The following is a 26289-nucleotide window of genomic DNA, read 5'->3' on the forward strand; positions in this document are numbered from 1 at the left end:
CAGCCTGCAGGAAGCTGGCCAGCCAGACCTGCCGGGCAGCGGGACCCGCGGGCAGTGCCTCTGACTCACGGCACGTCCTTGATGCGCAGTGCTCCCCTCCCCACTTTCTCTGCCCTCCTGTGGATCACGGGTGTCCTAGGGCTGTTGGGAGCCTGGATTAAAGTTGCTGAGTGGCCGGCTGATGATCAGATCCAGGGAGTCAGACCAGAGGTGGGGACATCTTTTCAAAGGCAAGAAGATGCTGCCAGTGCGTGTATATACATATGAGGGTGGAAGGGGTAAACCCAGGGTGTGCCTTTAACTGAAGAATCAAGAAAGCTGCTTTCCTTAGTCACCCGCCTCTGTGGTTCGTTTGCTAAACATTGGCTTGCGTTAGCCTGATTCACAGTAATGTGGCTCCCTAGGAAGATTCAAATGGTATTTGTGAAAATGTAGGTTCATCCCCTGCCCTTCATTGAATGACTGAATTACAGCCAGCACCACATAACGATGTTTCGGTCAACTGTGGACTCCATGTGTGACGAGACAGTGATCCCATAGATTATAGTGGAGCTGAAAAATTCCTATTACCTAGGGGCATCACAACACATTGCATTTCGCCCGTGTTTGGGATGATGCTGGTGTAAACCTACTATGCTGCCAGTCATGTAAAAGTATAGCACACACAATTAGTAGGTAATGCTTGCAAATAATAATGAAAGACTCTGCTTTCATTATGTATTTACTATGCTATACTTTTTGTCATTACTTTAGAGCGTACTCCTACTTTTTTTTTTTTTTTGAGACGGAGTTTCACTCTTGTCGCGTAGGCTGGAGCGAAGTGGCGCGATCTCGGCTCACTGCAACCTCCACCTCCTGGGTTCAAGCGATTCTCCTGCCTCAGCTTCCCAGAGTAGCTGAGATTACAGGCATGCACCGCCAAGCATGGCTAATTTTGTATTTTTGGTAGAGACAGGGTTTCACCATGTTGGCCAGGCTGGTCACCAACTCCTGACCTCAGGTGACCCGCCCTCCTCAGCCTCCCAGAGTGTTGGGATTACAGGTGTGAGCCACCGCCCCCGGCCTTTTTTTTTTTTTTTTTTTAAGTTAACTGTAAAACAGCCTCAGGCAGGTCCTTCAGGAGGGATTCCAGAAGAAGGCATTGCGATCACAGGAGGTGCCAGCTGCATTGGGACAAGATGTGGAGGTGGAAGACAGTGATATTGATGATCCTGACCCTCTGTAAGCCTAGGCTAATGTGTATGTTTAAGAAAAAAGTTTAAAAAGTAAAAAAATAAAAAATGTTAAAAGGAAAAGCTTATAGAATAAGGATATAGAGAAAAAATATTTTTTGTACAGCTGTGCAATGTGTTTTGTGTTTTAAGCCAAGTGTTATTACAAGAGTCAAAAAGTCAAAAAATTGAAATTTATAAAACAAAAACATTACAGTAAGCTAAATGTAATTAATTAATTTTATTTATTTATTTTTTTTTTAGAGACAGGGTCTTGCTTTGTCGCCTAGGCTGGAGTGCAGTGTTGAGATCATAGTTTACTGCAGCCTCGAACTCCTGGGTACAAGGAATCCTCCCTCCTCAGCCTCCTGAGTAGCTGGGATTACAGGTGCGCACCACCACACAGCTAATTTTTAAATTGGTGTAGCGATGGAGTTTCGCAGTGTTGGCCAGGTGGTCTCAAGCTCTTGGCCTCAAGCAGTCCTCCTGCCTCGACCTCCCAAAGTGCTAGGATTACAGGTATGAGTCACCATGCCCAACCTTGAAATTTAATTTATTATGGAAGAAAGCAAAAGTTTAAAAAATAAATTTAGTGTAGCCTAAGTGTACAGTGTTTATAAAGTCTACGGTAGTGCACAGGAATGTCCCAGGCCTTCACATTTACTCACCACCACTCACTCAAACTCACCCAGAGCAACTTCCAGTTCTGCAAGCTCCATTCATGGTAAATGCCCTACACAGGTGTACCATTAAAAAAAATCTTTTGGCTGGTTGTGATGGCTCACGCCTGTAATCCCATCTCCTGGCTTCATGCCATTCTCCTTCCCCGGCTTCCCGAGTTGCTGGGACTACAGGCGCCTGCCACCACGCCCAGCTAATTTTTGTATTTTTAGTAGAGATGGGGTTTCGCTGTGTTAGCCAGTATGGTCTCGATCTCCTGACCTTGTTGTGATCTGCTTGCCTCGGCCTTCCAAGATGCTGGGATTACAGGCGTGAGCCACTGCGCCCAGCAAAAAACAAATTTTTATGTGGTATTTTCACTGTACTTTTTTTTTGTTGTTGAGACGGAGTTTCACTTTTGTTGCCCAGGCTGGAATGCAGTGGCACAATCTCGGCTCACTGCAACCTCTGCCTACCGGGTTCAAGCAATTCTCCTGCCTCAGCCTCCCGAGTAGATGGGATTACAGGTGTGTGCCACCACACCCGGCTAATTTTGTATTTTTAGTAGAGACGGGGTTTCACCATGTTGGCCAGGCTGGTCTCGAACTCCCAACCTCAAGTGATCCACCTGCCCTAGCCTCCCAAAGTGCTGGGATTACAGTTGTGAGTCACCGCGCCCAGCCTTCACTGTACTTTTGGTATATTTAGATTCATTTAGATAACAAATACCATGGTATTCCAGTTGCCTGCTGTATTCAGTACAGTAGCATGCTGTACAGGTTTGTAGCCTAAGAGCAACACGCTATAGCGTACAGCCTAGGTGTGCGGTAGCTATCCCCTCTCAGTTTGTGTAAGTACACTCTGTGATGTTCACAGAAGGATGAAGTCACCTAACAATGCATATCTCAGAACATATCCCTGTCATTTGCGATGCGTGACTGTAATTAAGGAATGGGGCCTATGGGGTATGACCGTGGGTGCTGGGCAGTAAGGAGATGGAGGCTTGACACAACCCAGGCATTCCCCATGGGAGCCCCTTTGTGGCAGGAAGGACAGATGTCCAATGAATCATTCCTTTCAGGAGTGATGAGCTCAGTCTTCAGGGATCCTGCACCTCATGGGGAGGAGTTGGGAAAGGCCCCCCGAGGAAGGAATATCTCAGTATCTCTATCTAGACCTGAAGGAGATGTGGATGTTACAACTAAACTGTATGATTCTCTGTGTCCCTGAGAACATCACGGCCTATTTCCAAGGTGCCTGGCCATCCCCAGGGTGCCTGCATGCCGCTGACACTGTAATCTGGGGTTCTGCTCTGAGCTGAGAAAGTGTCTGTGGTTTGGGGTCATTAGGTGGCAGCTCTTCTCCTCTCTGTTCTGAAATCTTAATTCCCTGTTTGACTGCCTGGTGGCTTTCAGAGAAGCCCAGCCTCCTCCCAGGTGGGAACTTTCACTGTCGAACTAAGGACCCGAGGAGGGTGGAAACAGGAGGAAGGAAGGCTAAGTGGTCACATCAGAGGCATTTCTGCTCATCGTTGGCTCATAATAGGTGGCAGTAGGGGCTGGTGGAGCAGTGGCCAGGTAAGTTGCTAAAAATAAAACATGCTCATGTGACGTGTGCAGGTTTAGGGTTTGCCTGAATGAGCTTTCCTGGTCCAGGTCACAACTTGTAGGGCAAAGAGAGACTTGAGGATGGTGTAGGCGACAACTGTGCCTTCCAAAGGTCAGAGATGGACCTGGGATCTTGTAGTACCAGGGCCTGCTCTGGAGGCTCAGATTCGTGTGTCACTTCTTGTCTCTTTTGAAAGGTAACTGGAGAGCTGGACACTTTCCTGTCCTCTCTCTTTCCTTGTAGCCTTCCTCTCTCAGAGATGGCCTGCTATCAAATGCCAGGGGCACAGTCAGCTGGGCTTGGTAAAGGGCCTGAGATGAGAGCTTGGGGACTTTCCCGCTGGAGTCCATGATAGTCCAGGGTGTAGACAGAAGCTCTTGGATCTCGCAGCTTTGGAAACCGAGTCCTGTTTCTCCAACAGGCCAGTGCGGTGACAGGGGCACAGACCTGCTATCCTCTCTATTTGTGTGTCCACCGATTCCCTGGTACAGGGGGTCTTTGTTACAAAATCTCCTTGCTGGGTGCTTTGAAGGAGCACGTGTGTGGGCCTTTTTCAGGGTCATTAGACAATGCCAAGCTGTCACTCAGAAGAAATGGTCAGGATAGAAGCATAGAAAATGCCCTGTGGAAATGTAGATGAGTGTTCTGGCTCACACCTGTAATCCCAGCTACTCAGGAGGCTGAGGCAGGGGGATTGCTGGAGGACAGCAGTTCGAGACCAGCCTTGGCAACGGAGCAAGACCCTAACTCTAAAAATAAAAATAAAAAAACAGGCCAGGCGCGGTGGCTCACGCCTGTAATTCCAGCACTTTGTGAGGCCGAGACGGGCGGATCATGAGGTCAGAAGTTTGAGACCAGCCTGGCCAACATGGTGAAACCCCGTCTCTACTAAAAATACAAAAATTAGCTGGGTGTGGTAGCAGATGCCTGTAATCTCAGCTACTTGAGAGGCTGAGGCGGGAGAATCACTTGAACCCGGGAGGCAGAGGTTGCATTGAGCTGAGATCGTGCCATTGCACTCCAGGCCAGGCAACAAGAGCAAGACTCTGTCTCAAGAAAAAAAAAAAAAAAATTGGTTTTGTGTGGTGGTGCACACCTGTAGTCCCAGCTACTCAGGAGGCTGAGGTGGGAAGATTGCTTGAGCCCAGGAGTTTGAGGTTGCAGTGAGCCATGATCATGCTACTGCACTCTAGCCTGGGTGACAGCAAGATCCTGTCTCTAAAAAAATTAAAATAAATAAGTAAAAGAACAGAAAATGCCCTATGTGGGGAGAAGGGTTATCTGTGAAAGGAGTTAGAAACCTCAAGTGTATGTAAGTAAGACTGGAGATCTCTCTGTTAATGAAATTGTGGTTAAAATTTTTTTTTTCTTGAACCTTGGCTTCTCAGGCAATAACTGAATTTTAAGGTGTGTGTGTATATATATATATAGGTATATATATATATGTTGTGTATATATATGTGTGTGTGTATATATATGTGTGTGTGTGTGTGTGTGTGTGTGTGTATATATATATATATATATATATATTTGGGCCAGGAAGGGTGAAGTGTTAAATTGCCTTACTTAGAAAATTAAGGTAGATTTGTGTTTAGCCCTTAGAGCTTCAAAAATATCAGCTCAGAAATGACTTTTAATTGTGCAAGTGATAAAATCACAAGAAAAAAATTCATCTACAAGTTGGAATGACTCTTAGCTACTTATTTGTTTTTAAATATTTTTTTCCAATTTTGGAAGGAAGTAGAGAAGGAGTTAGAACTGTAATTTGCTATTATGGGGGTTGGGGTGCAGTGCGTATTAGTACAATGTTAGGTGGTGGCAGGTTCCGTTTATCCTTGGAATTAGCACTGCTTCCCCCACAGGCTTCTGGGAGTTGGGAGCGGGCTGGTTGGTGACGCTTTGCCTGGCCTTGGATAAGAACTCTTGTTTTCAAATTCCCTTGAGGTCTCTTCCAAGAATCTTTTGCATTTTTTCTGATAAATCAATCATAAGGAAGTTTCTGAAATTCTCTTTCAAACCCTACAACCCACAAGTTACTGCAAAGCTGGGCTTCTACCAGAAGTGAGTGATTTGAAATTGAAAACAGATTTCGGATCTCACCTGAGTAGCTCGAGTGTAAGGGAGGGACTGGGAGAGCCACGGAGAACATTTGTCAATCCAGAACCGGCCATTCATGGTGTTGCTTGACTGGAGGGCAGGGAAGGAAAGGACTAGAAGCAAGGCGAAAGCAGATCTTTCTGTAGATACACACGTGTAAGGCTTGGATTTGCATTTTAGGGTAAATTGTAATTAGCTTGAGATGACCAGGGGCCCACCAATCAAGTGACTCTGGGAAAAACACTTGTCTACATCTTAAGTTTCTTTGTCTATAAAATGTCAAGATTGAACTAACACTACATGAGTCTCTTGGGAACTCACCAGTTCTAAAATTTCCACTCCTTCTTTTCACAGGGCAGTATAACTTTAACTCCCTGTTTCAACTTTGGGTGTAAAATACAGGCTCACAAGCACTTTTGCTTTGCAGCGGAAGCTAGGAAGACCCTGCTGTGGAATTTTGCAGAGGGGCTGAGCAGTGGTGGGAAGGACCAGCGGCCCATGTACCATGTTGGGCCCCTGCATTCCAAGGTGTCTGCCTAGAAATAAATGATAGTTTATTTAACATACTTGAAACTTCCAACGACAACACTTCAAGACTGCAAATCATCCATCCGGGCAATTACAGAAATGCTGAATGGCCACAGCCCCGCCCTGGAATCAAGGGGAGAAGTGTGGCAGATGCTTCTGGAAGGCTCTGTTTACAGCTCTCTGACTCCTTCCTGCCAGAACCTTTCACAAGTTCACTACCAGGAAGCTGAGTCATCCAGGGGTCAGCCGGCATGGCCAAGGTCACCCCGCACTGCCAGCAGCACAGATGGGGTTAGCCCATCATTCCAGAGGAGCATCCGTGGGAATGATGGGGTTGGGGAGCTGGGGAGCCTCCCTGCAGCATCTCCCCGCCATGGTGTTTTGCATTTCCTGTAGATTTCGCAGTGAGAAACGGTCTCCTCTTATATTCACTTCATTTCTTCTCTCTTTCTTTCTTTCTTTTTTTTGAAATGGAGTCTGTCTCTGTCGCCAGGCTGGACTGCAGTGGCGTGATCTCGGTTCACTGCAACCTCTGCCTCCTGGGTTCAAGCGATTCTCCTGCTTCAGCCTCCTGAGTAGCTGGGACTACAGGCATGTGCCACCACGCCCAGCTAATTTTTTGTATTCTCAGTAGAGTTGGGATTTCACCATGTTGGTCGGGGTGGTCTCGATCTCCTGACCTTGTGATTCATCCGCCTTGGCCTCCCAAAGTGCCGGGATTACAGGCATGAGCCACCATGTCCGGCCTTTTTTTTTTTTTTTTTTAGACTTGTTGCCCCCCCAGGATGGAGTGCAGTGGCGCAATGTCGGCTCACTGTAACCTCCACCTCCTGGGTTCAAGCGATGCTACTGCCTCAGCCTCCCAAGTAGCTGGGATTACAGGCATACACCACCACACCAGGCTGATTTTATAGTTTTAGTAGAGACTGGGTTTCTCCATGTTGGTCAGGCTGGTCTCAAATTCCCGACCTCAGGTGATCTGCCCGCCTCAGCCTCCTAAAGTGCTGGGATTACAGGCATGAGTCACTGCGCCTGGCCAAAGGCAAGAGATGAGGACCATATAGATGGAAACACAGCATTAAGGGTAAAACACCCTCCCTCTGCTCTGCCTGGTGTTCAGGGCCCAGCATGGGCTGTATGTCCTACACTTCGTTTCAGGCTCATCTTCAGGTGACACCAGCCTTCTCGGAGCCTCTGTCCACATCCCACCTGTCACTACCTCTGCCCTAACTTCACCTTCAGTGGTCACTGCCAGGACCCCTCCCCAAATCTAAATGAGGTCCCCCTGCGTTTGCCCTCATTGCACCTTCTACTTTTGCCTCATGGCATTTAGAGTTTGGAATTTTTTATCGATAGGATTTTTAGTACTTTTTCTCTCCTCTACTAGACTATAAACTCCTTGAAGGCAAAGACGACACCTGCTCCCTCAGTTCCAGCAGCCCCTAACACTGTGCTGACATTTAGGTAGTAGCAGCGTTTTCTTGCAGAACGATCCTGTAGTTTTACCAGCTGAAACTTCTGTGGTCTGGGGAGTCACTCATCTCTGGTCCCTGCCTCCTCCTCTTGCTTTTGGAAACCCTTCTGGCCAGACGGCTTTGGTTTAAATTATATGCCGGAGCTCTTGGTTTCCAGGGAGAGGGTTTTAGCATAAAAATCTCCCTCATGATGGAAGGTTCCTGCTATTACCTTTTGCATCCAATACGACTTAAATTGACTCCTCCAAAAGCTTCGGAAGTAATTTGTACCTATTGTCTAGCATAAATTCAGCAAGTGGGTCCCGGAGGCTGAAAGTCGAGTCTTGCGGTTGTTTCCTCTGGTGTTTCTCCCTGACACCCTTAGAACGGCAAGCCTGGTGCGTCTGGTGTCCTGTCATCTTTCTCTGCGATTGTCATCAGTGTGAAAGGTGTGTGGAGAAAGAACATCCCTTCGAGCTGTGGCTTAGAGCTGTGACTTGGTACCACGTGGTAAGTCACTATCAAGTTAGTAGCCTTTGTGGGAAATCTGGCTTTGGTAGGATCTGGGAAATTTGGACCCCTCATTTGCCCCCTGGCATCTCTAAATTCTGGAGCCCAGCTTTGATGGGGCTTACATCCCCAGCTGTTAACCTGTGGGGTGGGCCCCAGACTGTGGCCAGGTGCATTGCGCTAGGGGAGACAGATCCACAGCAGGCAGAATTTGAGGAGGACTTAAAATACCTGCTTTGGGAGGCCGAGGCGGGCAGATCACCTGAGGTCGGGAGTTTGAGACCAGCCTGACCAACATGGAGAAACCCTGTCTCTACTAAAAATACAAAATTAGTTGGGTGCGATGGCGCATGCCTGTAATCCCAGCTACTTGGGAGGCTGAGGCAGGAGAATCGCTTGAACCCGGGAGGTGGAGGTTGTGGTGAGCCGAGATCAAGCCACTGCACTCCAGCCTGGGCAACAAGAGCGAAATTCCGTTTAAAAAAAAAACACAAAAAAAAACCACAAAAAAACAAAAACCCGCTTTGTTACCTGCCTATGGGTGGAATTGAGTTCATCTCTGAATCCGTGGTAGTCATTTATTGAGCATGTGTTTTAGTGAGCATGGCATGGCGCTGGCTCCGAGATCACAGTGCTGCCGCCCTCCTTCACGTTTCTCTGACCTTTCATGGGAGTCACATGCAGACGCATCACTTGGTATAATTATACGTGGAGGAATGAGTAAGAGGAGGCTGGCGACGGGGCTGCTTTAAAAATCCTTTCTTATGCGGATAATAGGCTAATAGTGGGGTGTGCTTTAGAAGGTGTGGCCTCCGCCAAGGGCGTGGGAACTGCATTTGTAGAAGCTGGGAGGACCACACCTGGCTTGGGAGACAGCATGGGTTTCTGAGGTGCCTGGCTCCCTGGCCTGTCTAGTGTGGACAGCTTACGCGCAGCTAGGTGAAATGATTGTGCAGTTGCTGAGGGATTGGGTGGTAGAGCTGGACAGAATTTAGGTCTTCTAACTTGGAACAGGGCTGTGTCCATCTTACCTAGGTGTACAGTTTGGGGAGCACTGCTGTTTGGTCTAGTGAGACACACTTGGTGTAAATATCTGTGCCCTGTAGTACCCAGATTCCAAGGGACCAGAGAGCATGCCTGCACCCACGGGCTGGGGGGAGCCTAGGTCCTCCAGGGCTGCTGTGGAGCATGGGCTTCTTGGTGCCCAGTCCTATAGCTGAACTTGGGCGGCCTCTGGCTGTTGCCCCCAGGGCTGGTCTCCCTATAGTTCAGAGGCGAGCCAGCTCTCAGCAGCAGGAAGGGCCTTTTCCATAGTATGAACTTGGCCACACCAGACCAGTCAGCAGTGTCGGGAATCTTGGCCCTCAAGGTCCGTGCCTAGCCCTGGCCTGGACTTCAGCACTGGTCAAAGGTCCCCAGAGCTGCCCTTGGCTCTGAGCAGGTGAGTGAACTTCCCAGAGCACTTTTGTCTGGGCCTCTGTGCCAGTGTAAACTGATAATAGTGATTTCCCTCCCCCACCTCTCTGCCAGCTATCTAAGTTTTCTTTGTTACATAATCAGGATTAATTTAAGCAGCCTAGGCCATCCATTTAGAAATGGTTAGTGAAGAAAGGTGAATGGGGAGGGGTCAGAGTCCCTTAGGGGGCCACCATATGCGAGTCCCCTTGCTCTTTGGGGCCTTGGTTTCCCTTCTGTGAGTTGGGGCAGCTGAAGGGAAGGGCTGCTCAGGTGGTCCTGCCACATCCTAGTGTTGTGTGTAGTGAGTACAGGTGAGAGTACTCCCAACCAGGGCAGATCCTGCTGCTAGGCAGTGAGTCAGGAAGGAATTGGTAAAAATGACGTCATTGCTAAGAATGACGTCTTTTTTGCTGTTTATCCAAAGGAAAAAAAAAAAAAAGCAGAAATAAAAGCAGCAGGCAGCTGTCCACCAGACCCCATGCAAAGGGCTTTTCCTTGAATCCTCACAGAGACTTTAGGCAGTAGGTGCCATTAGGAGCCCCACTTACAGATAAGAAAACGGGGGCAGAGAACTGAAGTGAGTCGCCCAAGGACACACATTGAGGAGGAAGCCACAGAGCTAGGATTTAGATACAGAGGGGTCTCCAAGCCTGTCCTTCCAGCTTTGAGGTCCTGGGCCTATATATTCCATCAGAAACTGAAAGGTGTGTTGGGGGGGACCTAGGGTCACCATGGGGTTTTATTTCTGTCCCTTCCTTGTGATGCTGCAGGGACTGTGACCTGGAGTTCCCAACACCAGTGCCCTGTGGCTGGTAGCCTCCTCCTGGGACTCCAGGATCTATTGTTTGATTTAGCCATTTTCTTCTGTAGTCCGATGGGAGGGATTCAATTCAAACCTGCAATACTGTTCTTTGTGCCATACAGCCATTTATCAGCAAGTAGAGAAAAACACCCACACCTTCTAGCAAGATTAAGCTAGTTCTGTGGTTCTTAATGATAATTTAAGCCATTTTGATTAACCTAGGTGGTGGTTTTCTCCCTACCAGGTAGGGAATATACTGGAGCCTTTCTAAAAATAGTTCCGATGAAGATAAACATTTATTGAGTACCTACTGTACTCCACTAGGTGAATGCAAGGATTTCTCGTTCATCTCAGGAAGCATGGTTAGGGGATTTTACAGACGAGGGAACTGAAGTTCAGAGAAGTTAAGTTACTTATCCAAGTTCATATAGCTGAAAAATAGAATAGGATTTTGACCTTGTGGTAGGTGGGAACCGGGCTTGTCTTTGTGCTCTCAGGCATGTGGCTGGCGTGGGGTAGAAGCTCTCTATATAATGGTTGAGTGACTGGATGAGCTTCAAAGCTGGTCCCTCTGGCTTTTCCTGCTACCCCAGGCCACGTGCCCAGAAGGAACGCTGTCTTACCTGGGAGGTCTTTATTGACTGTTTGACGCCCTTCCCATCCTATCCCAACCCCTTCCCCATGGCACCTAGTTTCCCCAACCAGAACGTACGTTACTTATGGGCAGAGACGGTCTTTGAGCATTGGGTGGGTGGTTGAACTCAGTTTCTTTGAGATTCTGTGATTGGGATTTTCAGCAAAATATGGTAGCAAGTTGGTCAGAGGGGCGAGTCTGGCAGTAGGGGAGCCCGGGCAAGTCTAACTGTTTGCTCACTGGCAGAACAAAGTTGGGGAGGTTGGAGGGGTAGGGGAACTGAAAGCAAAAGAAAGCTCACAGGGAGCCCCATCGTGCAAAACCGATGATGGCAGAGCTGCCGGGCTGCAGCGTGGAGCGGGGCGGGAGCCTTGTGTGGAGTCTGTGAACGTACTCTAGGTGCCTGGATACTCCTCTTATCTCCCCACTCATGGGTTGATGTGCATGTACGGTGCTTTGACGTGGACTCTTGTGTTAAATTTGTTCTTCTGCGCAGCTTTGTGACGCTTCAGTGAGTGTGTCTATATACAAAAGGAAAACAATTTTGGCTGGGTGCAGTGGCTCACGCCTGTAATCCCAGCACTTTGGGAGGCCGAGGTGGGTGGATCACCTGAGGTCAGGAGTTTGAGACCAGCCTGGACAACATGGCGAAACCCAGTCTCTACCAAAAAACACAAAAATTAGCCATGTGCGGTAGCATGCGCCTGTAATCCCAGCTACTCGGGAGGCTGAGGCAGGAGATCGCTTGAACCCGGGGGCTGGAAGTTGCAGTGAGCCAAGTTCACGCCATTGCACTCCAGCCTGGGCAACAGAATGAGACTCCGTCTCAAAAAAGAAAAAAACAAAAAACAAAAAAAACCAAACAATTTTGAGGATGAGGCATTTCTTCCTTACTTATGAGTGGAATGTTTATGGGCCGGTGACATTGACAAGGCTGGCAGAGTCAAGGGGAGGCCCTGGGTAGTCTAGCTTACTAGCAGTGAATTCAATTCTCTCTTGAAAGCACCGTGACTGTTGGAATATTTCAGCCTTAGCCTTTGAATACTGACGGAGTGCCAGGCTTTCGTCTGTCAAGATGCCCCTCTGTGACCTCAGCTTGTTAATGTCTCAAGCGCTTCTTTAGGAGACAGAATGGGTTTGTATTGAACCAACCACTATTGCCCAGTCTCGTGATGACCAGGGTGGTGGAACAGATAAGTTGTGTGACCTCCACGGGTCAGGGCTGTTGACTTTGCCTGTAAGTTACACTCTTGCAGCTGGGCATAGACACAGCCCTCAGGGGTTTTGTGGACATTAACAAGTAAGGATTTAGGTGACTCTGACATAGGGTCTTCCCCAAGGTCAGGCACAGAGGAGGTGGCATCCATGGGACTTAGCATGTTGTAGAAACAGAGCATATTGGGACAAAAGGGAAGTTGAAGATCACCTGGGATCCTTTAGCGTCCATCCCTTTGTGAGAGATAGGATAGCCTAGTGGTTAACAGCATGACTCTGGCCGACCGCCTGGCTTCTTTCTAGTCTTCCTTCTGTACTTTGTGACCTTGAGGCAAGTCATTTGGTCTCTGTGCCTCAGTTTCCCCATTTGTAGAATGGGGATAACTGGTTGCTAATATTGCTGTTTTTATTGTTATAATTATTTTGTAAATAGAAGGGTTGAAGGTTCAGGGAAGCAAGTTGATTGACCTGAGGCCATACAATGTATCAGTGCCAGATGCAGGATGAGAAAGAACTGTGACTCAGGCCCTGTCCCTCTTACCAGGGCAGGGCAGGGCAGGGAAGCTGGGCAGGAGAGACTGGCAGCTCAGTTCCCCCTCCAGTCCAGGGTAGTCCCTTCCCTTTCTGTCTCGCAGTGAGGTCACCAGTTGCACTCATGAAATCTTAGTCCTGTTATCTGGCATCTTTGGAATTTGCCCCACCTGTAGGGCAGAGATAACTTAATCCTTTTTGGTGGGCCACATATGGGATATTCTGGGTGTGTTCTGGGTACACTGGGCATGGGCCAGGCACAGACCCTTCCATCCATTGGAGGCTTTTCTAGAGAAGGGGTGGAGACCAGATTGGGTTCCTAGGGTCGGGGGATGTGGGAATGGCACCCTCTGAACTACAGGCAAGGCTGGGAGCTGCTGCCAGTGGGCGGAGAGGGAAATCTAACTGGTATGTGATGTTAGTGGTGGCCTGGCAAGCAGCTGCAGCTTTGGAGAGAGCGACCAGCCTGTCCAGGGGCCTGGTAGGGAAGGCTTCTGTTGCACGGCCTGTTGCTTTCTCCCAGATATTGGAGAGCCTGTCTGTCTTGCTTACTGCATGGCTTTTCACAGCTCCCATCATATTGCTGTTGGGTGCGATTCATAGCCATGGAAGACACCTGATCATAAAGTAAATTCCACACACTCCAGCAAGGTATTCAGGGCCTTGCATGGTCTAGCCCCACCCTACCTTTCTTCCAGCAAACAATAATTGATCATCTAAGGTGGCAGCTTCTCTCCTAAGTCTGAGGCTGCTTCTCTACCCTCACCTGACTGCTGTCTTCTCTGCACACCAGACCCTCCGGCCACAGGTCCTCATTCCCCAGATGCACCAGCATGTTCACATCCTCCTGCAGCGGGAATTGTTTTCTTCCTCTCCATGCCAAATTTGTCTTTTTCTTTCCCAGTCAAAGTAACATATGTACATAGTCACAAAATGAAATAGTGTAGAAGAGATTGTAGTGACAGCTCTAATTCTTACAGCTTGACATACTCTTCCTTTTTCTAGGTGGCTGTTCAAATGGCTTCCTTCCAGCCACCTTCTCCAGGTTGGATGTGATCTGGACTCTGGATCTCTACCCTATAGCATGTCCTGCTGTGGCCTATTCCAAGGAGAAGGGGGGTTTGGTGCTGGGTCTTCTCTCCTGGGAGGCTGAGGAACTTGGTTATTGCTATCTTAGCAGAATCGCTATTTTCTACCAAATGTGCAATGAAAACTCTTCACTGAGTCTTTTGCCCCTAGCAATAGCAGTGCCTCCTGAAGCCCCAGTAGACCCTGAAGGTTTCAGGACTGTGTCTGGAGAGCATCAATGACAGGTGGCAGGAATCCTCTGTGGTCCACTTCAGAGGCGGCAGATGACCAGGAGGTGAGACTGTGGCTGGTCTTTTCAGAAGGACAAATGTGACCCTTCTGAAAACTGGGACTATTCGGGGACATCGGTGGAAAGACAGAGGAGCCTTTATGGTTTGTTCTCACACATATGAACCCACTTTCTCCCCCCTCCAACATCAGGGTGACCTGAACGCTGAAGGAAGTCTAGGCCTTCCTGTAGGTGAGGCAGGGAAAGCCACGTAGACCTGATTTAGTTGAAGTGTTTTCCACCAGGTCTCAACTCTTCATTTTGTCTTGGTATAGCTTTTCTGGCTGACTTTCTAGCAAGCTAGTTGGGCTCTTTGCTTGTTCCAAAATGGTAGTTTTCACCAGAGACTTTTCAGATGAGCAGGAAGCTTTTTTCAGAATGTATGTTCTTCTAACTCTGCTTGAGTCTCCCGCCGTGTATTCTGATAGGCATTTGTTTTCCCACCCCATCCCCCCCTTTTTTGAAGTGGGGGCAATGACTACTTTTAGGGGAATCATTTTTCTGTTGCTGGTTTCAAAACATTAAGAGCACCAATTTTTTTTTTTTTTTTTTTTTTTGCAACAGAGTCTTTCTCTCTCAGGCTGAAGTGCGGTGACATGATCATAGCTCACTGCAGCCTCAGTCTCCTGGGCTCAAGTGATCGTCTCACCTTAGCCTCCCAAGTAGCTAAGACTACTGGCACCCACCATGCCTGGCTAATTTTTTAAAAAAATTATTTTCTGAAGAGATGGGGTCTTGCTATGTTGTCCAGACTGGGCTTGAATTCCTGGCAGCAAGTGATCCACCTGCCTTGGCCTTCCAAAGTGCTGGGATTACAGGTGTGAGCCACTGCACCCAGCTCAAATTTTCCTTTTCATTAAAAACATACATATATGTATATGTATGTATATACATATGTATATATGCATGTGTATATATATGTGTGTATATGTATATATGTGTATATATATGTGTGTGTGTGTATGTATATGTATTATATGTATATTCTCTTTGTGTATTTATTTTTGCCAGTTTGGGAGATGTTAGAAAAAGACATGATTTGGAATCTTCAACTTAGGGATAAAGTTAGTTGTACTCTGAGAGCTGCAGTTAAAGGATTATTTGTGCTGCTCTGCTCTTGCCTGCGATGTGTGGGAATGATGCTGAGTGATGTCCTCCTGCTTATTTTGCATGATTTTTTTTTTTTTTTTGAGACAGATTCTCACTCTGTCACCCAGGCTGGAGTGCAATGGTGCGATCTTGGCTCACTGCAACCTCCACCTCCTGAGTTCAAGCGATTCTCCTGCCTCAGCCTCCTGAGTAGCTGGGATTACAGGCGTGTGCCACTACACCTGGCTAATTTTTATATTTTTAGTAGAGATGGGATTTTGCCATGTTGGCCAGGCTGGTCTCGAACTCCTGACCTCAGGTAATCTGCCCGCCTCGGCCTCCCAAAGTGCTGGGATTACAGGTGTGAGCCACCACGCTTGGCCAATTTTGCATGATTTTTACATGGCTTTTCAAAGGGCCAGGGTGGGACTATCCAAAGCCCTGTTAAGAGTCCCTCTTCTGTCAAGGAGCCTAGGAAGGGAGCAGGTTTGAGTGAGGAAGGCTGGTGGTTTTGGATGGAGAACGGGTGGTTTTGGACGGGGAGCGCCAACGGTTTTTGTGTGCGTGGTGCTCCTTGATGTGGTCTGGGTTTCTGCATTTGTAGTGTGTGCCTTCTAAGGATGCTGGAAGGTGAGACAGGGCTTTCCAAGGCCTAGATGGGGTTTGTGGCTTTACTTAGGAAGACAATCCTTTCCATAAAGCATGGTGCCAAATGCTTTTCCTCCTGGGCCTCCCGCTGTGATTTGTGGTGTGGAGTTTCAGTGAGGGAGGGCTCTGCAGGAACCAGCTCCTTGGTCTGATCCTTTCTAGACAATTGTGGATGGGAGTTGGCTTCTTGGTGTCTTGAGAGTGTCCTCAGCAGACCCCAGTGAAGCAGGAGCATAGAGCTCTGGATGGGCTCATGGTGGACATGGGAGAGCTGCTGGCCAGGGGGCTGCAGGGTGAGGCTTGGAAAACGGAGGGGGCTGGGCTTGGCCCCGCATTTTACTGTGGTTTATTTAGTGAATGTCAGTGCTAGCTGGGGACAGTTGACAGACAAGAGAAAACACTGGTTTGATTTTGAATTCTGAAGCAGACATTGGGCAGCAGAGGCTAACATTTGGCATTTTATCCTAAACTTTCGAGGTGCCCGAGCCTTATTTCCTTTCTCTGGGAGAAAGTCTGGAACAGAGACGGTGCGGAGCAGCCTCTAGGGCTCAGCCCTGGGCCCCCCTGGAGTTGTGCTGCTCATGGTATCACAGTGCTTGTTTGTTTCCTGTTTGTATCCCCATTGCACCTGGCTCAAGGTAGGTGTAAGGCAAATGCTTTAGAATGAGCCAGTGAGTAGATTTCACACGATCGTCTCCTCAGTCCTAGAAATGCCACGTGAACTTCGAACATGGAAAGTTTTTTATTTTTGAGAGATTGGAGAGGTGGGAGTTACAGGCTGTCTCCAGGTCAGGCAGGGAGTCAGTGGCTGAGTTTCTGATGCTACAGATGGCTGGCTTGGGTGGCATGACCTCTGCAGGACCCCTAGAAGGGCCTGAGGCCCCCTACCAGGCTCAGCTTGCCCCCTTCTCTTTTCTCTTTTGGTCCTAGGCCTGGATCAGAGGCTCCTTACCCACAGGATCTTGGACAAGTCATTTTCCTTCTTGGGCCTCAGTTTCCCATCTGAAAAGGCGGGGGCTGGGCTGGATGTGGTCTCCCTAGGGCCATTGTTGCTTCTGTTACATGATCCCGCCAGCTCACCTGGGACAGAACGTGCATTTTCCACTCTCCCTCCTCCCCGCAGCGGGAGAACGGGCCAGTGAGACAGGCCTTTCCTGTTTTGTCATCTTAGGGGAGAATTGGTGTCAGGGGCTGACCCTTCACTTTGTTCTAGCTTTGCTAGGAGTTTGTGGAGACAGTGGATGCAGATACAGACAGAGTTCATATCACTGGGAGTTTCACTGTCCTGGAGCAGATCTGGAGCTGGAGGGGACTTGCTCAGGTCACACTGGGAGTGGCAGTGTCAGGCCAGAGACCCTTGTCTCTTGATTCCCCGGGCAGGACACGTTTCTCCATCCTGCAGGCAGGTGCAGAGGAGGAATGCTTATTCACAGGCAGCACGTGAGGGCTCCTCTCAGCTGCTTATTTGGCACCCTCTTTCCCCTCCAGGGGCCAGCCACACAACCACCTGCCTCCGGCCTGCTCCCCACACAGTTGCCAGAGGGGTCTTTCTGACTCTCTCTGACACCTGGATGTTCTCGGCACTTGCTGCTTCAAGGGCTTAGGTTCCCATTGGCTACGGCTGTGTTTTCACACGTGTGTTTGGTCAGGTGTCTCTGGTTATTAAATGAGCCAAGGCTTGCATTGCTAAAGACAGAGGTTTAGGAAGTGCCTCGGAAAACCAAGTGAAACAGGTTTCTTTCCGGAAGGATTTCCCAGAGGCTTTAGTATGGTAATGTGCTTATGCATTTCCAAGAGGGGAGAACTAAAATGCAAACGTGGAAACTGATTTTACCGAACAGGAGGAGACTAGAAGCTAGGTCTTGGGCAGGAACTGAAACCTGGACAGGAAAAGAAATTTGTGAAATTCTCTGTCTCCGGTTGTGTGTGTGTGTGTGTGTGTGTGCGTGTGTGTGTGTGCACGCGCGCGTGTGTGTTTATTTTTAATCTCTGCTCTGTCTCTGCATCCTGATTCATTCATTTCCTTTTTCCTCCTCTCCACCCTCACTTCCCTTTCTTGTATTTTTAAAAATTGTAGTAAAATATACATAACAAAATTTCTCATCTTACCCATTTTTAAGCATACAGTCCAGCGGCATTAAGTACATTCATACTATTACACAACCATCAGCATCATGCATCCACAGAACTCTCCTCATCTTGCAAAACTCAAACTTCTGTACCCATAAAACAAGAACTCTCCGTCCTGTTCCCTCCTCACCCCAGCCCCTGGCTACCCCCATTCCACTTTTTGTCTACAAATTTGACTACTCTAGGCACCTCATATCAGTGGAATCATACAGTATTTGTCTTTTTGTGACTGGCTCCTTTCACTTAGCATGCTGTTGTCAAGAACTATCTATGTTGTAGCCTGTGTCAGAATTTTCTTTCCTTTTTTAAGGCTGAATAATATTCCACTGTATGGATATATTACATCGTGTTTATCCCTTCATCTGGTGATGGACACTTGAGTTGCTTCCACTCACTCCCAGATGTTTTTTCCCCTCTCTGATCCTCAAGGAATAGAAAATGCCCAGCCTTCATTTTTACATTTTACAGGTAGTGGAGCTTTAAAAAAGAGAGTACTTTGGGAGGCACAGATAGGAGCATCACTTGAGCCCAAGAGTTTGAGACCAGCCTGAGCAACATAGTAAGACCCAGTCTCTACAAAAATCAGCTGGGTGTGGTGGTGCGCACCTGTAGTCTGAGCTACTCAGGAGGCTGAGGTGGGAGGATTGCTTGAGCCCAGGAGGCTCAGGCTGCAGTGAGCTATGATCGTGCCACTGCACTCTAGCCTAGGTGATAGGTGAGACCCTGTCTTAAAAAAATAAAAATAAAAAATAAAAAAGAGACTAAATTGAATATTGTCTCTCTGGCTGTGGCCACTTCTGCCTGCCTTCCTAGTCGCCTGCCTTCTGCCTCTCTTGCCTCTCCTGAGGCTGCTGCAGGGTTGATCCCTCCTTGCCTCTTCCTTACACTCCTTCGAGGCACGCTGGTGGTTCGTTTCCTCCTCCTGTTATCATACACTTTCCTTGTTTTTCCCCATTGTTTTTTCTCCTCTGTATCCTGGTGCCAACCTCAGTGGGTGCTCCCTGCAGGCAGGTGGAAGAAATGATGGTGCTGCAGGATGAATGACGCTCTGGCCCCAAACTTGGCTGCTGTGGCTGCAGTGGTCCCAGCGGGGGCCTGACCAGGCCCATCTCCGCACTTCTGGGCCACTTGCCTCTGACTGGGGCTTGTGTCATTAACTATGGCCTGCCCTTGAGTAAACCACCCTGAGGACAGAGAAGTCCACTGAGGTGCGGTGACTGCGGCAGAACTCAATCTTTTAGAGGTTTATTCTATCAGGGTTGAGGATGCACCGGGAAAAAGAAACACAAGTTATAGTAGGATCTGTGTCCTGTGCTTTTTCCAAAGAGGGCTCTGGGAACATCAGTATTTAAAGGGGAAAGAGCAAGCAGGAGGGAGAGAAGAAAAATAAAAGGAGGAAGGGTAGGCATTAGGCAAGTGGTACCATTCTTGTGAGGCTCTGATTAGCACTTAGTGAATCTGCATTTTACATGTGAAAAGAAGGGAGTTGGGAAAAGTGAATCATGGTCTTGCACTCAGTAAATCTACATTTTACATAAGATAAAGTAAGCTTATGAAATTAGAGCTGTCTGTTTGGGAACAAAAAGAAGGTCAGTTTTTGCATGACTCACTTCCCAAGCTTAACTTTCTTTTTCTTTGACATAGTGAGTTTAGGGCCCTGAGGTTTTATTTTTCTTTCACAGCACAAAGATACCCAGTTGACCTTTTTTTCATAAGAGAATGATGCATTTTGGTTCAGTAGTGTTTCCTCCAACTGCTCTACCCCTAATTTAAAAAGGGGAGGGGGTGAGAAATCAGTCCCAAATGTCCCTGTAAGTTTTGGTGTGATGCCAGCCTCCAACTGGCTGACATGAGCAGTTTTGTAAAGGAGAGACCCTCTTGATGGCTTCATGTGTATCATGGGGTGGGATGGGGACAGTCATTGTTGACAGCCAGCCTGTGCCAAGTGTTTCCCAGCAGCTCTCTGGGCGATTATTCCAGCCAAGGATGGCCATGCCCTAAGGTTAAGGAACCTGCTTGAGGTCCCAGAGCTGGAATTGAGATTGACAACCTCGGGCTGGGTGGCTGTACAGCCTGGGCACCCTCTCTGCCCCCTGCCCTCACTCAGCCACTCCCTCCATAGGTAACCAGGGGTAATTCCCTACTGCCCAGGCAGAGGGCTGGGGCTGGAAGGGGTCTAGATGGTCACTTAGTGGTTCCCCAAGCTGAGTCCTGATCGAAATCATCTGGGGAATTTTAAAAAGAAAAAGAAGACTTGAATCAGTGTGTGCTAGGGTGGTGTCTATGGATGGGTATTTTCAAACATTTCCCGGGTAACTCTGATCTTCAGCCCCTGCTCTGATCCTCCCTTTCATTTTCCAGTCAAGGACACTGGGGACCGGAGAGATGAGATGCCGTGACCAAGGTCACTGGGTTGTAGCCAGAGCCAGCATCAGGTCCAAAGTGCGATCTCAGTAGCCAGTTCTCCATGCTGTGTTTGTTCAGACTGCCAGCCCTGCTCAATGGGGCTCTGGAACTTAAGGAAGGCCTTTGACCATAGGCTGGGCTTGCAAAACCTTGGTAGGACCCTGCCCTTGGCTGGAAACCTCAGGGCTCCAGCCAGGGCTCATCCCCAAGAAGATACACTGCCATTCTCCAAAGTGTGGGGGCCTCTCCCCTGAAGGGCACTGCCTGGAGCCACCTCTTGTTCACAGGCCCATGTTAGGCCCCCTGGGACAAGTTGCCTTGGCTCCATATGTGGTTCTGCAGATCACACCCAGGCTTGAGAAATGCGGTGACACGTGAACTTTGCATTGATGTGAAAAGGTCCAAATTAAAGGTGATGGCAAGCATAGCTAAGTCCAAGAAAGTGTGGCTCCTATTTAGGGGTGGTGGGCTAAGAGACAAGACACAGTACCCTTTCACCCCGGTGCGTATTCTAAGTTGGGTTAGTTTGTTCATCAATTCATTCATTCAGCAAATATTTATTGGGTTCCCAATAAATCATCTTACTGGTCCTTGGAGATCTGCTGTGAACAAGACAAACACAACCCCACCTCTGTGGCCTGCACAACCCTGGAAGGTCACACACTAGAACCCTATCACTTGGCCTCTCCATGAATCACCATCATGTAGCCCCTCGACAGGGGACTCTTGTGTTATTACTGACAATATTGATGGTTTTAGACACATATTATCCCATTTAATTTTCCCAACCATTCTCTCAAGTGGGGAAACTTAAACTTAGAGAGTTTAATGACCTTGCCCAGGGTCACACCATGAGTGATGGAATCTGAATTCAGCCCCAGTTCTCTCTGATTCCAAAGCTGGGGTTCTTGACAGCCACATTGTACCACTTGGTACCCTTGCTTTTTGTCAGGGGCAAGTATAAGAAGAAGGCAGGTGACACGCGAAGCTTTATTTGCTCTAAAACTTGAGCGATTTCCTATGTCCTAAAGGAGGAGTTTTGCCTCTTCCTTCCCAGCATGAACACTTGGCATGGTGTGTACATCTTCATTCATTTGGTCTGGCCAACAGCCACTCGGGAGCTGAATGAGGTGTTGTGACCATGACCTGGGTATTCTCTTGGTTCACATACCTTCTTGGTTGGCACATTCACTTGCTCGTCCTTCTCTTGGTCTTTCTTGCTTATAATATATCCCTTTTTTAATTTTTAATTTTTTTTAAGACAGGGTTTTGTTCTGTGACCCAGGCTGGAGTGCAGTGGCACAAACATAGCTCACTGCAGCCTCAAACTCCTGGGCTCAAGGGATTCTCCCACCTCAGCCTCCCAAATAGCCAAGGCTACAGAGGTGTGCCGCCATGCGTGGCTAATTTCTTATTTTTTTGTTGAAATGAGGTCTCAGTATATTGCCCAGGTTGGTCTCAAACTCCTGGCCTCAAGCAATCCTCCTGTCTTGGCCTCCCAAAGCGCCAGGATTACAGGTGTGAGCCATCACACCTAGCCTAATGTATCATCTTATTAAATCAGATCAAATCCTTTTTGAAAAGACTTAAAATTGAAATCACTTTAAAAAACGAAAGGATGCAGGGCTACCCTCCCTAGGACCCTGGGGCCCAGGTGTCTTGGCAGCTGCCTTGGGCTGGGCCAGAAGATGTTTTCGCCAGTCTGTGGTAGGAAAAAGGGTGCAGAGTAGCGAGTTTTTAAATAAAGCGAAACTGGCCGGGTGCAGTGGCTCACGCCTGTAATCCCAGCACTTTGGGAAGCCGAGGCAAGTGGATCTCGAGGTCACGAGTTTGAGACCAGCCTGGCCAACATAGTGAAACCCAATCTCTACTAAAAATATAAAAAATTAGCTGGGCGTGGTGGAGGGCGCCTGTAATCCCAGCTACTCAGGAGGCTGAGGCAGGAGAATCGCTTGAACGTGGGAGGCGGAGGTTGCAGCGAGCCGAGATTGTGCCACTGCACTCCAGCCTGGGCAACAGTGTGAGACTCCGTGTCAAAGAAAAAAATAAAAATAAAGCTAAATCTAATTTAAAGTACCATTTTATAATCAGAGGTAGTCTTCCTTACTTTTTTTTAAGCATTAAAAATGCCCTTTCTTTTACGAAATCATGTTTGTGGTGGAGGGCAGTGGTGATTGTTGCTTATATTGTTATTGTTTTTGTGTCCTTTCTGGGCAAAATAAAGTTTGCCTTGGTGTGTCCATTTCCTTTGTGGTTTTAATAGCTGGTGAAATCTGAACTCTGAAAATGACCACTAATTCAGGTGATTGGTTTTCACCGTTCCTCCAAGCCCTGGGGTACCTGGGGCTCTCTGTCCCAGTGAGTAAGAGGGAGCCCCAGAGAATCCTTTGCCCATCTTCAATCAGAGAAGCCCTCCTTTTTTATATGTAGGATTAGATTTTTTTTTATGATTTTGTTTGGAGATAAAAGGATACCCCTGCCAAAAGTTGAAAAGCTTCTCCTCTAGGATGTGTGTTGGGGGGGGGGAGTGGGGGAGGGAGGGAGTCGGGGAGGGAGGAAGGGAAGGGTGGGAGGAAGGAAAGGAGGGAGGCAGGAAAGAAGGAAGGGAGGAAGGGAGAGAGGGAGGAAGAAGGAAGGAATGTAGTGACTTTGGTGGGACTGAGCCGTGGTGGATCTTCTACTTGGTGAGTATTTCTTGCCTACTGTACTAGTCAGAGTTCTCCAGAGAAACAGGTAATAGGATGTGTAAAGTCTACTTGGGTTTGTAAGACCAGCCTTTGGTTGAAGACCTTCCTTGGGTCCTAGCAGACAGAAACCAGGAGAGACAGAGACATCTATATCCGGCTACATAGAGAGGTTATCTGTCTAACTCTCTGCCTGTTCTCTATCTATATCTGTCTGTCTGTCTGTCTGTCTACCTACCTACCTACCTGTCTGTATCTGTCTGTCTGTCTGTCTACCTACCTACCTATCTAATCTACCCACCTACCTACCTATCTGTCTGATCTACCTACCTACCTACCTACCTACCTACCTACCTACTTAGAAATTGAGAGATTTACTTTGAGGATTGACCCACATGATTGTGGGGACTAGCAAGTCCAAAATCTGCAGGCTGGAGATTTAGGGAGAGCTGATGTTACAGTTTGAGTCTGAAGGTAGTCTGGAGGCAGAATTTCTTCCTTGAGAGAGACCCAGTTTTTTTCTCACGAGGCCTTCAGCTGATTAAATGAGGTGTATGTACCCACCGTATACAGGTTAATCTACTTTATTCAGAGTCTACTGATTTAAATGTTAATCTCATTTAGAAAATCCCTTCATACGTACATCTAAACTAGTGTTAGATCAAATATCTGGGTACTGTGGCTCATCCAGGCTGACCCATAAAATTAACCATCACACCTGTGCAAGCGCTTTTCCCTCCTGGATGGTGTCCTAGGGATGACAGAGGAGGGGAAAGCCAGGTCTCTGCTTCAAGGAGACAAAGTTATGCATACGAAGAAATTAAGAATGCTGCTGTGTCTGTGGAGTAGCCATTCTTTTATTCCTTTACTTTCTTAACAAACTTGCTTTTACTTAAAAAAAAAGAAATTAAGAACAAGACCATTTATATTTAAGTACCAACTTATGAAATGTAAAAAGGTATTTAGAGGTGACAAGGCAAGTGAGGGCTGGAGGATTTGGAGAGATTTCATGGTGTAGGGACTGAATAGGAGCTTCCAGAACATGGAGGTTTCAGATAAGTGAGGACACAGAAGTCTTCACAACCAGAGTGGGCACCACAGGACAATTCTACATCTCTCTAGGACTCTGAGTTTTTGAAGGGTTTCCATATGCATTGTTTGGTTTGCTGCTTGCAACAACCCTGTTGTTTTAACTGAAGGTCTTAGGGCCTAGGGATTCCCCAGAGGCCACACAACTTGCCAGTGGCAGGGGAAGGTCTTCCTCTTCCACAGCCTTCTCTGTCTTTCTCCCTTTATGGAGCATAATGAAATGTACATGCACACATTCATGTAGATTTCATTATGTCCATGTAGAATTCATTTTGATTTCAAATATGTTTCCTTCCCAGAGAAATGCTGTGAAACTACGACATTGTTTTTCTCTCTCTCCTTCTCCAGGTCTTATTTTCCTTCTTTACCATCCTGATTAACTCTATTTTTTGTTTGTTTTCTCTTCTTGCCCGCTCCCAGACACGAATGCAGAGTTTGAGTCCAGATCCCAAAGCCCGGTACACAAGTATCTACGGAGCCCTCAAGAAAATCATGCGGACCGAAGGCTTCTGGAGGCCCTTGCGAGGCGTCAACGTCATGATCATGGGTGCAGGGCCGGCCCATGCCATGTATTTTGCCTGCTATGAAAACATGAAAAGGACTTTAAATGACGTTTTCCACCACCAAGGAAACAGCCACCTAGCCAACGGTATTTTGAAAGCGTTTGTCTGGAGTTAGAAAGTTCTCTTCTTCAACACGTCCCTCCCCAGGGTGTTCCTCCCTGTGACCCAGCCGCCTCGACTTCGGCCCGCTTGCTCACGAATAAAGAACTCAGAGTTGTGTGTGCAATGCACACCCAGACACACGCACACACATGCGCGCGCACACACATGCTTTTTTCTGTTCCCCTCCGCTTTCTGAAGCCTGGGGAGAAATCAGTGACAGAGGTGTTTTGGTTTTATTGTTATGTGGGTTTTCTTTTCTATTTTTTTTTTGTTTTGTTTTTAAACATTCAAAAGCAATTAATGATCAGACATAGGAGAAACCCTGAATAGAAACAAAACTTTTGAATGCTGGATTCAAAAAAAAAAAAAGTTATCTGGACAGCTTCTTTGAGACTATTTAAAAACTGGTACAACAGGTCTCTACAACGCCAAGATCTAACTAAGCTTTAAAAGGTCAAGAAGTTTTATGGCTGACAAAGGACTCGCGCAACGCAGAAGGCCTTTCCCACCTTAAGCTTCCGGGGATCTGGGAATTTTACCCCCATTCTCTTCTGTTTGTCTGAGTCTCATCTCTCTGCAAGCAAGGGCTGAAATCATTTTGTTTGGTTGTTTTGAGGGAGAGAGGCGGGGTGGGGGGGTGCAAATCTGCCAGCAGCTCTTACATAAGGCATGTTTTATTGCGGAGGGCTGAGCTTTTATTTTCTCCTCTCCAGTGGGGTTGGCTTTTGTTGTTTCTTGTTTGGGTTTGGAATGGAAATATGGATAGCAGCATAAAGTACTTTTATTTTGACAAAATTCATTTTTTTCAACAATGGAGACATAGATTTGACCAACAATAACTTCTCCCCCTCTCTTTTTACTCTGCTCAAAAAGCATCTCTCCTCCCATTACCCAACCTTGGTCATAAGTGTGCCTGGCTGGTTTGCAGATATTTGTTCTGCTTTGTAAAAATTGGCCATTAGTGCATTTATTGAGATGATCTCTAAAGAGCTATGCCCTGACCTACCCCTGATTCTATGACATTGGGGCCCTTCTTTTGCTGAAACTGCCTTACATAATGGTTTTACTCCTTGAAAGAGATTTGACGGAATCCATTTTATGCCAAGTGCTGCCCTGCACTGTTTCTGCAATGTGTGGTGTATGCTGTGGTGATCTTGCTGGGAATGATTATAAGTGTGTGTGTGGTGGGGGAGTGGGTACTACATGCATTGCTGAAGAGTCATCCTGGTGTTCCTCATTCCTCCCACCTTCCCGTGGTCATTTTAATTACGGGGCAGTGTCACCGCAAAGGGAGGAAACTCAAAGCCGAAAGCAAAATTCCAGGCCTGATTCTGGCTTTTGAGGTTCCTGGTTCTTGAAGCCAGGCCTGACCCGACTCTCAGATGGGGTCAGTCCCGTCGCTTTGCAGACTGACCCTGGAAATCTACAAAATGCAGATTCTCCTGATTTCCTCTTTTCTTGCCCAGTTTTTTTTTTTTTTTTTTTTTTTAAAGCCTGGATTTTAACCAGATTT

At 47.6% G+C, this 26289-nt stretch overlaps 1 protein-coding gene across 6 annotated transcripts in view; it reads left to right on the forward strand.

The window, feature by feature from the left end:
• Positions 1-26289, forward strand: part of SLC25A37 (solute carrier family 25 member 37) — a 43731-nt gene that overhangs the window by 12787 nt on the left and 4655 nt on the right. For 2 of the 6 annotated variants that reach the window (XM_001159098.7, XM_054656591.2), the window contains one exon: positions 24532-24760. In XM_001159098.7, the coding sequence (XP_001159098.1) occupies positions 24532-24760 (229 nt within the window). The other 4 variants (XM_054656590.2, XM_054656588.2, XM_054656589.2 and 1 more) reach the window with 4 other exon arrangements.

This window comes from Pan troglodytes, chromosome 7 (genome assembly GCF_028858775.2).
Source record: "Pan troglodytes isolate AG18354 chromosome 7, NHGRI_mPanTro3-v2.0_pri, whole genome shotgun sequence".
Classification (NCBI taxonomy): domain Eukaryota; kingdom Metazoa; phylum Chordata; class Mammalia; order Primates; family Hominidae; genus Pan; species Pan troglodytes.